We start from the raw sequence: 16,691 nt of genomic DNA, 5'->3' as shown, positions 1-16,691 counted from the left end.
TTAATGTTGAGATTGAAGATTGTACTTTGCTAAAGTCAACTTCAGTTTTATATATTGTAGAATGCTTTGCTATAATATTTGTCATATATATGTTTCGTATATACAGGGTGATATGAAAAAACTGCAACCAACTTCAGAATGCTGTCATTTCTAAGCCACATTTTCAACAGCTGTTAAAATTATTGCAGTTACAGCTCATTATATTTTGGTGAGAATTTTCCAGAAAATGAGCTCAGCTAAAAGCCATTCCAAAAAGTGCAAAAACTCAAAAAAAAATAGACTCAAATGAGCTAAAGGCAAAACATTCGTTGTCCAGCAGTTTGTAAACAAAAAATGACCGTGTGTACTTGCCAAAGAGGTCAGCTTACTATTTAGGTCCATGGTTTTAAAAAGACTTCATATAACAATCAAATATTTCTATTCAATTTCAGAACAGTTATTTTCAAATACCAACATTAATTTCTTTATGATGAAGTGTATACAAATTTCGGACTAGCTGCATATAATGCCGCACGTTTAGTTTTTATTATTATTTATAACCAGGTAATTAAGAGGGGAAAAGAGAGTTGACAACAAAATATTCATTATCAATAATCTTCACTGAAGTGTTTTTAAATTACTCAACAAATGAGAGGCAACTACAGCAATGAGACTTGCGGAATGTTTAATATTTATAGTGTTGCCACTGGTCAACGTAGAAAAATCGCTATTGTTTTTATTTTTGGCCTTGAGGGCAAGAAATAAGTACCAAGAAGTAAAGTAGCAGTAAGTTTACATTGAATACCCTCCACCATTTGGAACGAATTTGGAAATTTTCAAAAAAAAAAAAAAAATAAATAAATAAAATCCATTAAAAATTCTGTTAAAATCTTAAAAATACCGAATACCGGAAGGTCCCGATATATGGGGGATATACGATATTGTGGAGCTATATAGACAAATCAATTTCTGGGGGTAAAGTACCTCTAAAGAAAATTTGACTAAAATCATAAAAATGTCGAATATCGGGTGGTACCGTTATATGTGGGCTATACGATATCATGGACCGATATAGCCCATCTTCGAACTTGATCTGCCTGCAGACAAAAGACACCCATGTGCAAATTTTTAGCTTCCTATCTTAATTCGATTTGACTGTAGTGTGATTACAACAGACGGACGGACAGGACTAAATAGTCTTAGAATTTTATATATACTTTGTTGGGTCTAAAATTATTATTTCTATGATTTACAAACGGAAATTAATATACTCTCCATACTATGTATAATAGAGGGTATAAAAACCTTACGTAAATAATAGATGTGTTCGATAACCCAATATTTTGTTCAAAATATTAAAAAATATTGTTCGATAACCTAAAAGTCCAGTAAATGCGAGCGTTTTAATAGTTGAGTTACTGAGACTTTGCAAAATCATACAGGATAAATTTTCTGAATAAAAATTATTCAGCAACATCAACTGACATATGTTTTGTGGCCGTCGTTAACGATTGTAAAAATGTTTACAAATTACAAGGAAGAATTCAATTATTAATCATGTATACACATACAAACATTAAATAATTAATTTTAAAATATAAACATTGTAATTTATTGATGGTTCAGTTCAGTTGAAATAGGTAAGGCATACATTTTGCGAAACAGATATTTTCAGTCTATATTTTACTGAACGTTGTTTGATAAATGTTTTAAAAATTGTCACACGAGAGAAAAAATTCTCTCAGTATAGGTTATTGAGTAATTTTTATCTGGAAAAGTTAGCGTACACACCTAATGTGAATGGAATTATTAAATCAGAAGTATGGTTGTGTAAATTGATATATTTGTATATGTTGTCAATATATGGGTATGCATAGAGAGAAGTAAAAATCGCTAAAATAGTAACACTTAATCTCGTAGATAATTGATGCTAGTAATTGTTTAATACAAAATTTTCATTTTATTTAGTAGTTCTCAACATTTCATAGCGTTCACAAGTTGTAACGGAAATCTGAATAAAAGTGCAAAATTAATTCAATACTAATACAATGGGAAAACTTGTTTTATATGGCATCGATCCAAGTCCACCTGTTCGTGCTTGTTTGCTTACTTTAAAAGCCTTAAATTTGCCCTTTGAATATAAAGTCGTAAATTTATTTGCCAAGGAACATTTGTCGGAGGAATATTTGAAAAAGAATCCCCAACATACAGTGCCCACACTCGAGGAGGATGGTCATTTAATTTGGGATTCTCATGCCATAATGGCGTATTTGGTTAGTAAATATGGCAAGGACGACTCGCTGTATCCAAAGGATTTACTTAAACGGGCCGTGGTCGATCAACGCATGTACTTCGAAGCTGGTGTCTTATTTCAGGGAGGTTTACGCAACATTACCGCCCCATTGTTCTTTAGAAATCAAACCCAGATCCCTCAACATCAAATCGATAGCATTGTGGAAAGTTATGGTTTTCTGGAATCTTTTCTGAAAAACAATAAATATATGGCCGGAGATCATTTGACCATTGCGGATTTTAGTATTGTAACGTCGGTAACCTCGTTGGTGGCATTTGCGGAAATCGATCAATCTAAATTTCCCAAGCTGAGTGCATGGCTGAAGAGTCTCCAATCATTGCCATTCTACGAAGAAGCTAATGGAGCAGGTGCTAAGCAATTAGTGGCCATGGTGAAATCGAAGAATTTAACAATTGTACCTTAGATATAAAGACATTTTGTTTGGAAAATTGTTAAAAATAAAGAGAAAAGTTGGTTAAGGTGGTTGAAAGTATTACTCTCCTGTGCATTTTTTACTAATAGGAGATGTGGGAGTTGATTTGGAAGAATTGAATCAAATATGTACTAAATTTTAAAAGATAGGCATATTGCTTGTTTTACAAAACTGTTAAAAACCGCTACAGGTAATAACAATTTATTTTCATTTCCAGAAAATGCACTGACAGCTGCTAAACACCATCATTACTAAGACATTGTAATGTTTAATACAAATACAAAGACAAATGAATGACAAGTAGACAATTGGAGGAATAATTATTAGCAACGTCCATTGAATCGTTTTCGAATTACTTAACTGATAATAATGAATTGCAAAGGTAGCTAAATTAACAATCACGATAGAGGTATATTTATACTAGGTATATGCATGAATTATCAACCCAACATTGTTGTTATAAAAATTAAATTGTCAATAAAATAATTGAAAAAATAAAGCAAATATTGTTCCTGAAGTCAATATGCATTTTAAGTAATATCGCCAATATAGATTTTGGTAGTTTAACCGACTGGTGAAGTTTGAATTTTCGTTTTTACTAGCTACACCGCCAAAAATTGGTCAGGAAAATCGTTATTTGGGATACAGTGTGAGATAAAAAAAAAACTGCAAAAAAGTCAAACGCTGTAATTTTTACTTTAAAAGCAAAAAATGTCGCAAAATAGCATCAAATTTTAGAATAAGTATAGATTTGTTCGAATTGGTCACCTTTGGCAAGAATCATGGCCCTGCGGTATTTTGGCCCATTCCTGCGAATCGCTTGCTTGATGTGATCGACACTTTGGTATTTTTTAGTGTCAACCTTGCTTTCCAAAATACTCCAGACACAATAGTCCAACGGATTGGTATCCGGAGATTTCGGTGGCCATTGTGCGCTGGAAATGAAGGAAGGAATCTCATTTTGTAACCATTCTTGGGTGGCGCGTACTGAGTGCGATGGTGCTGAGTCCTGTTGGAGTGTCCAAGGTCTACGGTTAAGATGCCCAAGGCTTTAATACACCAAATTATTTTCGCGATGATATCCGGTATTTATTCTGATGCCACGGTCGATTAATACGAGCGGAGAGCGACCTTCGGCTGTTATGGAGCCCATACCATCACCATGGCCGGCGCTTGAGTTCTGGTGGCCAAACGAAGGAGCACATTTTCAGCTGACCTCTTTTGCAAGTAAACACGATCATTTTGTTTGTTTACAAACTGCTGGACAAGGGTGTAAGTTCTTGCGCTTTTTGGAATTTCAATGGCCTTACCTCGAGCCCATTTTTAAATATTTGCCGAATGCAATATTGCGATATGTGCAGCTCACGAGCCACTGGCCACTGCGACGCGGGTTCCGATCAAGTCGCTTCTTTACTTTTCGAACCATTTCTGCTGATGTTGCTGTTTTCTTCCATCCACTTTCTGGCTACGGCTACGCTACCAGTATCACGGTAACGAGCGATGGTACGAGACACAAAAGATTTATTCATATTTAAATGCTGGAGTGCTCTAACAATAGCCAGGTGTGGGTTTCCAGCCAAATATAAAGAAACATGATAGAAGAATATAGGTAGATGCATCAACGCTTGGGAACATTAATATGTCAAAATTTTTGAAGTGTTTTGTCAAAAATAAGTAGATTTTATGTGTTTTCTTATACGACGCAAATCGGAAGTTGTAATGATATGTAATTTTCAACAATTTTTACAAATTTCAATAATTTTTCATTCGCCATTTTTATTTCAGAATTGGTTTGACAATTCATTGTCCCAGCAGCTGTGTCGATACGACTACCTGTATTCTTCTACCATGTAAAGAAATCACACTGTCACCATCACCATCATGAATAACTTTTTTCTGGAAAATTCTTACCAAAATGCTTTTGAGCTGTCACTGGAATAATTTTAACAGCTGTCGGACGAGTGGCTTAGAAATGACAGCTGTCTGAAGTTGGTTGCAGTTTTTTCATCTCACCCTGTACTTCTTTCTAATTAAACGATTACCTTTATTAACTAATTGTTATTCATATGAAACAAATTGTAGTTAACTACATCACCTAAAATTCGACGACGTCGACGTTTTACCATAGTGGGGAAATTGAATATTTGTTTATGCTACATCGAGTTTTTCAAATCCTTTTTACGTTTTTTGCTAGTCTGAACTCCCCGAAAATTATATTCTACATTTTATTTGGGAATATTAATGGCCACAAATATATTAATTTATTGCCGAATTATGCTACTGAATAAATGTCTTGAGCAATAAAAAAAATAGTGATGAAATAGCCTATCTACAAACATATAACAGATATGTGTGTGACATCAAATATTTGTTTTTATACCCTCCACCAAAAAAGGTATGGAGGGTATATTAACTTTGTCATTCCGTTTGTAACTCATCGAAATAATCATTTTAGACCCAACAAAGTATATATATTCTTGATCAGCGTAAAATTCTAAGACGATTTAGCCCTGTCCGTCCGTCTGTCCGTCTGTTGTAATCACGCTACAGTCTAAACGAATTAAGATAGGAAGCTAAAATTTTGCACAGATCTCTCTTTTGTCTGCAGGCAGGTCAAGTTCGAAGATGGGCTATATCGGTCCACGATATCGTATAGCCCCCATATAACGGTACCCCCCGATATTCGGTATTTTGATGATTTTACCCACATTTTTCAACGGAATTATCTGAAAATCCACACAAGGAGTTCCTTGTGGGTACTTTATACCTCGGCGGAGAATTATCTATATAGGTCCACAATATCGTATAGCCCCCATGTAACGGTACCCCCCGATATCCGGTATTTTGATGATTTTACCCACATTTTTCAACGGAATTGTCTGAAAATCCACACAAGGAGTTCCTTGTAGGTACTTTATACCTCGGCAGAGAATTATCTATATAGGTCCACAATATCGTATAGCCCCCATATAACGGTACCCCCCGATAATCGGTATTTTGGTGATTTTAGCCACATTTTTCAACGGAATGGTCTGAAAATCCACACAAGGAGTTCCTTGTGGGTACTTTATACCTCGGCAGAGAATTGTCCATATAGGTCCACGATATCGTATAGCCCCCATGTAACGGTACCCCCCGATATTCGGTATTTTGATGATTTTACCCACATTTTTCAACGGAATTGTCTAAAAATCCACACAAGGAGTTCCTTGTGGGTACTTTATACCTCGGCAGAGAATTGTTTATATAGGTCCACAATATCGTATAGCCCCCATATAACGGTGCCCCCGATGTTCGGTATTTTGATGATTTTACCCACATTTTTCAACGGAATTGTCTGAAAATCCACACAAGGAGTTCCTTGTGGATACTTTATACCTCGGCAGAGAATTATCTATATAGGTCCACAATATCGTATAGCCCCCATATAACGGTACCCCCCGATAATCGGTATTTTCATGATTTTAGCCACATTTTTCAACGGAATTGTCTGAAAATCCACACAAGGAGTTCCTTGTGGGTACTTTATACCTCGGCAGAGAATTGTTTATATAGGTCCACGATATCGTATAGCCCCCATATAACGGTGCTCCCGATGTTCGGTATTTTGATGATTTTACCCACATTTTTCAACGGAATTGTCTGAAAATCCACACAAGGAGTTCCTTGTAGGTACTTTATACCTCGGCAGAGAATTATCTATATAGGTTCACAATATCGTATAGCCCCCATATAACGGTACCCCCCGATAATCGGTATTTTGATGATTTTAGCCACATTTTTCAACGGAATTGTCTGAAAATCCACACAAGGAGTTCCTTGTGGGTACTTTATACCTCGGCAGAGAATTGTCCATATAGGTCCACGATATCGTATAGCCCCCATGTAACGGTACCCCCCGATATCCGGTATTTTGATGATTTTACCCACATTTTTCAACGGAATTATCTGAAAATCCACACAAGGAGTTCCTTGTGGGTACTTTATACCTCTGCGGAGAATTATCTATATAGGTCCACAATATCGTATAGCCCCCATGTAACGGTACCCCCCGATATCCGGTATTTTGATGATTTTACCCACATTTTTCAACGGAATTGTCTGAAAATCCACACAAGGAGTTCCTTGTAGGTACTTTATACCTCGGCAGAGAATTATCTATATAGGTCCACAATATCGTATAGCCCCCATATAACGGTACCCCCCGATAATCGGTATTTTGGTGATTTTAGCCACATTTTTCAACGGAATGGTCTGAAAATCCACACAAGGAGTTCCTTGTGGGTACTTTATACCTCGGCAGAGAATTGTCCATATAGGTCCACGATATCGTATAGCCCCCATGTAACGGTACCCCCCGATATTCGGTATTTTGATGATTTTACCCACATTTTTCAACGGAATTGTCTAAAAATCCACACAAGGAGTTCCTTGTGGGTACTTTATACCTCGGCAGAGAATTGTTTATATAGGTCCACAATATCGTATAGCCCCCATATAACGGTGCCCCCGATGTTCGGTATTTTGATGATTTTACCCACATTTTTCAACGGAATTGTCTGAAAATCCACACAAGGAGTTCCTTGTGGGTACTTTATACCTCGGCAGAGAATTATCTATATAGGTCCACAATATCGTATAGCCCCCATATAACGGTACCCCCCGATAATCGGTATTTTCATGATTTTAGCCACATTTTTCAACGGAATTGTCTGAAAATCCACACAAGGAGTTCCTTGTGGGTACTTTATACCTCGGCAGAGAATTGTCCATATAGGTCCACGATATCGTATAGCCCCCATATAACGGTGCCCCCGATGTTCGGTATTTTGATGATTTTACCCACATTTTTCAACGGAATTGTCTGAAAATCCACACAAGGAGTTCCTTGTAGGTACTTTATACCTCGGCAGAGAATTATCTATATAGGTTCACAATATCGTATAGCCCCCATATAACGGTACACCCCGATAATCGGTATTTTGATGATTTTAGCCACATTTTTCAACGGAATTGTCTGAAAATCCACACAAGGAGTTCCTTGTGGGTACTTTATACCTCGGCAGAGAATTGTCCATATAGGTCCACGATATCGTATAGCCCCCATGTAACGGTACCCCCCGATATCCGGTATTTTGATGATTTTACCCACATTTTTCAACGGAATTGTCTGAAAATCCACACAAGGAGTTCCTTGTAGGTACTTTATACCTCGGCAGAGAATTATCTATATAGGTTCACAATATCGTATAGCCCCCATATAACGGTACCCCCCGATAATCGGTATTTTCATGATTTTAGCCACATTTTTCAACGGAATTGTCTGAAAATCCACAAAAGGAGTCCCTTGTGGGCATTTTACCTCCTCAAAATGAAGTGTCTATGTAGGTCCACGATATCGTATATCCCACATATAACTGTAACCTCCGATATTCCGTATTTTGATCATGTTAGCCACGCTTTTCGATGGAATTGTCTTAAAATCAACACAAGTAGTTCCTTGTGAGTACTTCACCCCCTGAGAGAGAATTGTCTATACAGGTCCACGATATCGTATATCCCCCATATAACGGTACCTCCCGATATTCGGTATTTTATGATTTGACCCACATTTTTCATCGGAATGGTCTGAAAATCCACACAAGGAGTTCCTTGTAGGTACTTTATACCTCGGCAGAGAATTATCTATATAGATCCACGATATTGTATAGCCCTCATATAACGGTACCCCCGATATTCGGTATTTTGATGTTTTTAGCCATATGTTTCAACGGAATGGTCACAAGGGGTTCTTTGTACACAAGGGGTTCTTTGTGAGCACATTACCCACCGACAGAGAATTCTCTATATAGGTTAACGATAACGTATAGCTCCCATATAACGGTACCCCGCGATATTCGGTATTTTGATGATTTTAGCCACATTTTCCAATCGAATTGTCTGAAAATCCACTCACGAAGTTCCTTGTGAGTACTTTACACGCAGACATAGATTTGTCTTTATAGGTCCACAATATCGTATATCCCCCCATATATCGGCACCTTCCTATATTAGATATTTTAAAGATTTTAAAAGAATTTTTATTGGATTTTATTTTTTTGAAAATTTTCTAATTCGTTCCAAATGGTGGAGGGTATTCAAAGTTCGGCCCGGCCGAACTTACTGCTTTTTTACTTGTTTTTTATTAAATTGTTTGCTGAATCATTTCGCGTGTACAAAAATTATCACTTTTTTTGTTATCTTCAAATATACGCTAAGAATACCCAGTAGAAAAACATGTTTACAATTGCATTTTCTTGATTAGTTGAGATATTCTCATGCCAGCCATATAGTGGAACTGACTGACCAGTAAAATGTCATAATTTCTCCAGTGCATAAAATATTTACTGCCTTTCCCCGTTTCCCTTTCAATATATGAATATTCTATTAACATTCATCCATTGTGAAGCTACTTTTTAGGCGTCCCCAAGAGAATTTAACACAACATTTCTATGTATTGATAACAATATATTAGTAAGAGGTTTAGAATATATTCTACTTTTGTGGAGTGTCAGTAATGCTATTTTCGCTGAAATGTAAAATGAGTTTCCAACAAAAACTTGGGAGTTACATCAGCCGAATAAGGGGTATTACAAATTATATAAAAGGTTATATTGACAAAGTATAATATGTATTACCAGTAGTATGAAATAATTCTTTAAAAAATAAAAATCAAAAGAACTTATTTTTATCATTACCAAGTGATGAGTTAAGTCGGCGCAAAGTGTGCGCTTTCGACTACAAAACAGAAGTTTGTGAGTATGAGACGCAGCGTCGGCAGACGAATAAAAACATAATAAAATACGATTATTTATTGATGTAAGGTTATTATATCCTCCTCGAAATACTCAAGTTAGACGCTACAAAGTATATATACAGGGCGAGATGAAAAAACTGCAACTATAGATTGCTGTCATTTCTAAGCCACTCGTCCGACAGCTGTTAAAATTATTTCAGTGACAGCTCATTATACTGTTTACAAGCGTACAAAAGCATTTTGTTGAGAATTTTCCAGAAAAAAAGTTATTCGTGGAATTCAAGCGTGATAATGTGCTTTCTTTATATTTGGCTGAAAAACCACAAGTAGCTAGCGTTAGAGCACTCCAGCATTTAAATGTGAATAAATCTTTTGTGTCTTGTACCATCGCTCGTTACAGTGATACTGGTAGCGTAGCCCGACGTCAAGGAAGTGGACGGAAGAAAACAGTAACATCAGCAGAAATGGTTCGAAAAGTAAAGAAGCGACTTGATCGAAACCCGAAAACTGACTCGTGAGCTGGACATATCGCAATATTCCATTCGGCAAATAATGAAAAATGAGCTCGGGGTAAAGCCATTGAAATTCCAAAAAATGGATAAACTTACACCACAACAGAAAGAAAATAGACTCAAAAGAGCTAAAGAGTTGCTTCGTTTGGCCGAAAGTTTGGTTTTCTCCGATGAGAAACATTCGTTTGTAAACAAACCAAATGATCGTGTTTACTGCCAAGGAGGTCAGCTGATAATGTGCACCTTCGGTTGGCCACCAGAACTCAAGCGCCGGCCATGGTGATGGTGTGGGCCGCCATAACAGCCGATGGTCAGAACAAATGCCGAATATTATCGAGAAAATATTCTGGAGGGTGTAGTAAAGCCTTGGGCACGCAAACATTTTGTCCGCAGACCTTATACTCAGCACCATCGCACTCAGCACGCGCCACCCAAGAATGGTTACAAAATGAGGTTCCTCTCTTCATTTCCAGCGCACAATAACCACCAAATCTCCGGATGCTAATCCGTTGGACAGTTGTATCTGGAGTATTTTGGAAAGCAAGATTGGCACTAAAAATAACAAAGTGTCGATCACCTCAAGCAAGCGCTTCGCCGGGCCAAATTACCTCAGAGCAACCAACATTCGGGCAGCGTGTGATGGTTTCATTGGCCGTTTGAAGGCAATAATTCGCACCAAAGGTGACCAATTCGAACAAATCTAAACTTATTCTAAAATTTGATGCTATTTTCGACCTTTTTGCTTTCATTCAATAAAATTAAAAAAAAAAAATGTAAAAATTATGGCGTTTGACTTTGTTGCAGTTTTTTTATCTCACCCTGTATATGCCAAAACCAGAAGTTTAACTTAAAATCAACTAAAATACAACTCTGTGCTAGACTTATTGTGTTAAATAGACTTTTAAAGCATGCAACAATTTCTTTTGTTCATATTTTTACAAAATTATTTTATTGAGGAAAACAACAAAACATTAATGAAATGTTGGGGTATTCCACAATCCATAATAGGAGGACAATGTTGTTTAATTCCAAAATTATAAAATTTATTGCAACTGAATTTTACATAATTTAAATTTTTTTTAACAATGCGCACATACACATTGATAGAATGGGGCCACCAAAATATAAATTTTTATTTTCAATCAATGTATTTAATCAGAAAAAAATCGCCAGATTAGCAACAGTTAATTTCACAGATAGTGAACAGCCACCCGGTTGTTTATTAAAGCAACTATTATAAACAATTCCATTTAGTCGTTCGTCGCATTTCATAGCGTTCACTACCCCGCTAACGGAATTCTAAACAGAACTGCTGCAGCTAATTTATTCGACGACAAAATGGGAAAACTTGTTCTATACGGCTTAGATCCCAGCCCACCGGTACGTGCTTGTTTACTCACATTGAAAGCTTTGAATTTACCCTATGAATATAAAGTGGTTAATTTGATGGCTAAGGAACATTTGTCGGAGGAATATTTGAAAAAGAATCCCCAACATACCGTACCCACACTGGAAGATGATGGACACTTCATTTGGGATTCACATGCCATTATCGCGTATTTAGTTAGCAAATATGGCAAAGATGATTCGTTGTATCCAAAGGATTTGCTTAAACGAGCCGTTGTTGATCAACGCATGTATTTCGAAGCTGGTGTCCTATTCCAAGGCGGTCTACGCAACATTACAGCTCCTTTGTTGTTCAGAAATCAAACACAAATTTCTCAACATCAAATTGATGCCATTGTAGAGAGTTATGGTTTCCTGGAATCATTCCTTAAGGACCACAAATACATGGCTGGTGATCATTTGACCATTGCCGACTTGAGTATCGTAACAACGGTAACTTCATTGGTGGCTTTTGCTGAAATCGATGCATCCAAATTCCCAAAACTGAGTGCTTGGCTGAAAAGTATGGAAACATTACCATACTATGAAGAGGCCAATGGAGCAGGTGCTAAGCAATTAGTGGCAATGGTGAAATCCAAAAATTTTACAATTGTACCTTAAATAGCATGAAGTGAAATAAATTAGGAAAAATAAAAAAGTAAATGTAAAATTAAAAAGAAAACAATATTTTATTATACTTTGTGAGACGCAGGAAAATGTGAAATTTTGGGAATTGTTTTTTTTTTTAATGGATTTAATGTTGAGATTGAAGATTGTACTTTGCTAAAGTCAACTTCAGTTTTATATATTGTAGAATGCTTTGCTATAATATTTGTCATATATATGTTTCGTATATACAGGGTGAGATGAAAAAACTACAACCAACTTCAGAATGCTGTCATTTCTAAGCCACTCTACCAACAGTTGTTAAAATTATTCCAGTTACAGCTCATTATATTTTGGTGAGAAATTTCCAGAAAATGAGCTCAGCTAAAAGCCATTGAAATTCCAAAAAGTGCAAAAACTCAAAAAAATAGTCTCAAATGTGCTAAAGAGAAAAAATTCGTTGTCCAGCAGTTTGTAAACAAAAAAATGACACTGTGTACTTGCCAAAGAAGTCAGCTGAAAATGTGCACTTTCGGTTGGCCAACAGAACTTAAGCGCCGGCCATGGCGATGGTGTGGTCGCAGATCTTGGACAATTTGGCCGCAGACCTTGGACAACAGGACTCACGCGCCACCCAAGAATGGTTACAAACTGAGGTTTTTCGCTTCATTTCCAGAGCACAATGGCCACCAAAATCTTCGGATACCAATCCGTTGCACTATGAAGTATTAAATAAATACCAAATTGACGATCAATTCGTACCAAAGGTGACCAATTCGACCAAATCTAAACTTATTCTAAAATTTCGTGCTATTTCCGACATTTTTTGCTCTCATTCAATAAAATTAAAAAAAATGTAAAAATTATGGCGTTTGACTTTGTTGCAGTTTTTTATCTCACCCTGTATTTTTATTGACCCAGGGTCTATTGTGAAGATGGAATATATCGGCCCACTGCTTTTGGTACCTCTCCAAAAGGGGTCAACATTTTAAATATCCATGAAGCTTATAAAACGCGAAATTAATATCCGATTCCATTCAGACTTGGCACATCTCAATATTTCTATTTTATTTTTTTATAAAGATGGTACCTCATGGGAAGTGCCTGTCATTAACCCCTCCCCACCCCACATAGGGTTCAAGCATCCAACTCTCTCCAAATTTCACACATACAAACAAAATTCTGAAACTTGATATAGTTTGGACACAAAAATTGGAAATGGGTCCATTGTGCTACGATTTTATTAATTTCCATCTCGGCAAACTTTAAAATGAACGATTTTGAAGATTTTTTGCTATAATTACTTTCGAAAAAGAAAGATCTTCAATAATATATAAAACTTCAAAAGTCTGAAAATTTTGTATGATGTATAAAGTTTTGGTTGAAATTGTTTTTTCAAATTAACTAAATTGTGCATTATGGGTATTAAAAAGCCTAACACGAACTGTTGGAACGAATCTAAGATTATGTAATCAATATAAAATTTAAGAAATTTTCGCTGACGAAGTAGCGGACACTTGCTAGTTCTTAAATAAAATCTCAAAGAGTAAATATCAGCAAATATTTCTATTCAATTTCAGAACAGTTATTTTTAAATACCAACATTAATTTCTTTATGATGAAGGGTATACACATTTCGGCCTAGCTGCATTTAACGCCGCACATTTTGTTTTTATTATTATTTATAACCAGGTAAGAGGGGAAAAGAGAGTTGACAACAAAATATTCATTATCAATAATCTTCACTGAAGTGTTTTTAAATTACTCAACAAATGAGAGGCAACTACAGCAATGAGACTTGCGGAATGTATAATATTTATAGTGTTGCCACTGGTCAACGTAGACAAATCGCTATTGTTTTTATTTTTGGCCTTGAGGGCAAGAAATAAATACCAAGAAGTAAAATAGCAGTAAGTTAACATTGAATACCCTCCACCATTTGGAACGAATTTGGAAATTTTCAAAAAAAAAAAAATAAATAAATAAAATCCATTAAAAATTCTGTTAAAATCTTAAAAATACCGAATACCGGAAAGTCCCGACATATGGGGGATATACGATATTGTGGAGCTATATAGACAAATCAATTTCTGGGGGTAAAGTACTTCTAAAGAAAATGTAGCTAAAATCATAAAAATGTCGAATATCGAGTGGTACCGTTATATGTGGGCTATACGATATCATGGACCGATATAGCCCATCTTCGAACTTGATCTGCCTGCAGACAAAAAACACCCATGTGCAAAATTTTAGCTTCCTATCTTAATTCGATTTGACTGTAGCGTGATTACAACAGACGGACGGACAGGGCTAAATAGTCTTAGAATTTTACGCTGATAATGAATATATATACTTTGTTGGGTCTAAAATTATTATTTCTATGATATACATACGGAAATTAATATACTCTCCATACTATGTATGATGGAGGGTATAAAAACCTTACGTAAATAATAGATGTGTTCGATAACCCAATATTTTGTTCAAAATATTAAAAAATATTGTTCGATAACCTAAAAGTCCAGTAAATGCGAGCGTTTTAATAGTTGAGTTACTGAAACTTTGCAAAATCATACAGGATAAATTTTCTGAATAAAAATTATTCAGCAACATCAACTGACATATGTTTTGTGGCCGTCGTTAACGATTGTAAAAATGTTTACAAATTACAAGGAAGAATTCAATTACTAATCATGTATACACATACAAACATTAAATAATTAATTTTAAAATATAAACATTGTAATTTATTGATGGTTCAGTTCAGTTGAAATAGGTAACGCATACATTTTGCGAAACAGATATTTTCAGTCTATATTTTACTGAACGTTGTTTGATAAATGTTTTAAAAATTGTCACACGAGAGAAAAAATTCTCTCAGTATAGGTTATTGAGTAATTTTTATCTGGAAAAGTTAGCGTACACACCTAATGTGAATGGAATTATTAAATCAGAAGTATGGTTGTGTAAATTGATGTATTTGTATATGTTGTCAATATATGGGTATGCATAGAGAGAAGTAAAAATCGCTAAAATAGTAACACTTAATCTCGTAGATAATTGATGCTAGTAATTGTTTAATACAAAATTTTCATTTTATTTAGTAGTTCTCAACATTTCATAGCGTTCACAAGTTGTAACGGAAATCTTGACAAAAGTGCAAAATTAATTCAATACTAATACAATGGGAAAACTTGTTTTATCGATCCAAGTCCACCTGTTCGTGCTTGTTTGCTTACTTTAAAAGCCTTAAATTTGCCCTTTGAATATAAAGTCGTAAATTTATTTGCCAAGGAACATTTGTCGGAGGAATATTTGAAAAAGAATCCCCAACATACAGTGCCCACACTCGAGGAGGATGGTCATTTAATTTGGGATTCTCATGCCATAATGGCGTATTTGGTTAGTAAATATGGCAAGGACGACTCGCTGTATCCAAAGGATTTACTTAAACGGGCCGTGGTCGATCAACGCATGTACTTCGAAGCTGGTGTCTTATTTCAGGGAGGTTTACGCAACATTACCGCCCCATTGTTCTTTAGAAATCAAACCCAGATCCCTCAACATCAAATCGATAGCATTGTGGAAAGTTATGGTTTTCTGGAATCTTTTCTGAAAAACAATAAATATATGGCCGGAGATCATTTGACCATTGCGGATTTTAGTATTGTAACGTCGGTAACCTCGTTGGTGGCATTTGCGGAAATCGATCAATCTAAATTTCCCAAGCTGAGTGCATGGCTGAAGAGTCTCCAATCATTGCCATTCTACGAAGAAGCTAATGGAGCAGGTGCTAAGCAATTAGTGGCCATGGTGAAATCGAAGAATTTAACAATTGTACCTTAGATATAAAGACATTTTGTTTGGAAAATTGTTAAAAATAAAGAGAAAAGTTGGTTAAGGTGGTTGAAAGTATTACTCTCCTGTGCATTTTTTACTAATAGGAGATGTGGGAGTTGATTTGGAAGAATTGAATCAAATATGTACTAAATTTTAAAAGATAGGCATATTGCTTGTTTTACAAAACTGTTAAAAACCGCTACAGGTAATAACAATTTATTTTCATTTCCAGAAAATGCACTGACAGCTGCTAAACACCATCATTACTAAGACATTGTAATGTTTAATACAAATACAAAGACAAATGAATGACAAGTAGACAATTGGAGGGATAATTATTAGCAACGTCCATTGAATCGTTTTCGAATTACTTAACTGATAATAATGAATTGCAAAGGTAGCTAAATTAACAATCACGATAGAGGTATATTTATACTAGGTATATGCATGAATTATCAACCCAACATTGTTGTTATAAAAATTAAATTGTCAATAAAATAATTGAAAAAATAAAGCAAATATTTTTCCTGAAGTCAATATGCATTTCAAGTAATATCGCCAATATAGATTTTGGTAGTTTAACCGACTGGTGAAGTTTGAGTTTTCGTTTTTACTAGCTACACCGCCAAAAATTGGTCAGGAAAATCGTTATTTGGGATACAGTGTGAGATAAAAAAAACTGCAAAAAAGTCAAACGCTGTAATTTTTACAATTTTTTTTAAATTTTATTGAATAAAAGCAAAAAATGTCGCAAAATAGCATCAAATTTTAGAATAAGTATAGATTTGTTCGAATTGGTCACCTTTGGCAAGAATCATGGCCCTGCGGTATTTTGGCCCATTCCTG

The 16,691-nt window shown here is 35.5% G+C and overlaps 3 protein-coding genes across 3 annotated transcripts; all 3 read left to right on the top strand.

Annotated features, from left to right (window-relative positions):
• Window positions 1-1,937: 1,937 nt before the first annotated feature.
• Window positions 1,938-2,765, top strand: LOC131804118 (glutathione S-transferase 1-like). The gene has a single exon (XM_059126509.1). The coding sequence runs from the start codon at window positions 2,028-2,030 to the stop codon at window positions 2,694-2,696; it is 669 nt and encodes a 222-aa protein (XP_058982492.1). The 5' UTR covers window positions 1,938-2,027; the 3' UTR covers window positions 2,697-2,765.
• An 8,489-nt stretch (window positions 2,766-11,254) lies between these two features.
• LOC131804133 (glutathione S-transferase 1-like) lies at window positions 11,255-12,116 on the top strand. The gene has a single exon (XM_059126535.1). It carries the CDS (start codon window positions 11,352-11,354, stop codon window positions 12,018-12,020), a length of 669 nt encoding a protein of 222 aa, XP_058982518.1. The 5' UTR covers window positions 11,255-11,351; the 3' UTR covers window positions 12,021-12,116.
• Window positions 12,117-15,185: 3,069 nt separating this feature from the next.
• LOC131804105 (glutathione S-transferase 1-like) lies at window positions 15,186-15,920 on the top strand (the record flags this gene model as incomplete). Its single annotated transcript, XM_059126478.1, has 1 exon — window positions 15,186-15,920. A coding segment is annotated over one exon (666 nt), but the record flags the coding sequence as incomplete, so codon positions are not given.
• Between the last annotated feature and the right edge of the window lie 771 nt (window positions 15,921-16,691).

The sequence above is a fragment of the Musca domestica genome, unplaced genomic scaffold (assembly GCF_030504385.1).
Source record: "Musca domestica strain aabys unplaced genomic scaffold, Musca_domestica.polishedcontigs.V.1.1 39, whole genome shotgun sequence".
Classification (NCBI taxonomy): domain Eukaryota; kingdom Metazoa; phylum Arthropoda; class Insecta; order Diptera; family Muscidae; genus Musca; species Musca domestica.
Note: the sequence above shows the minus strand (reverse complement) of the source record. Positions and strands in the feature narration are given on the sequence as shown.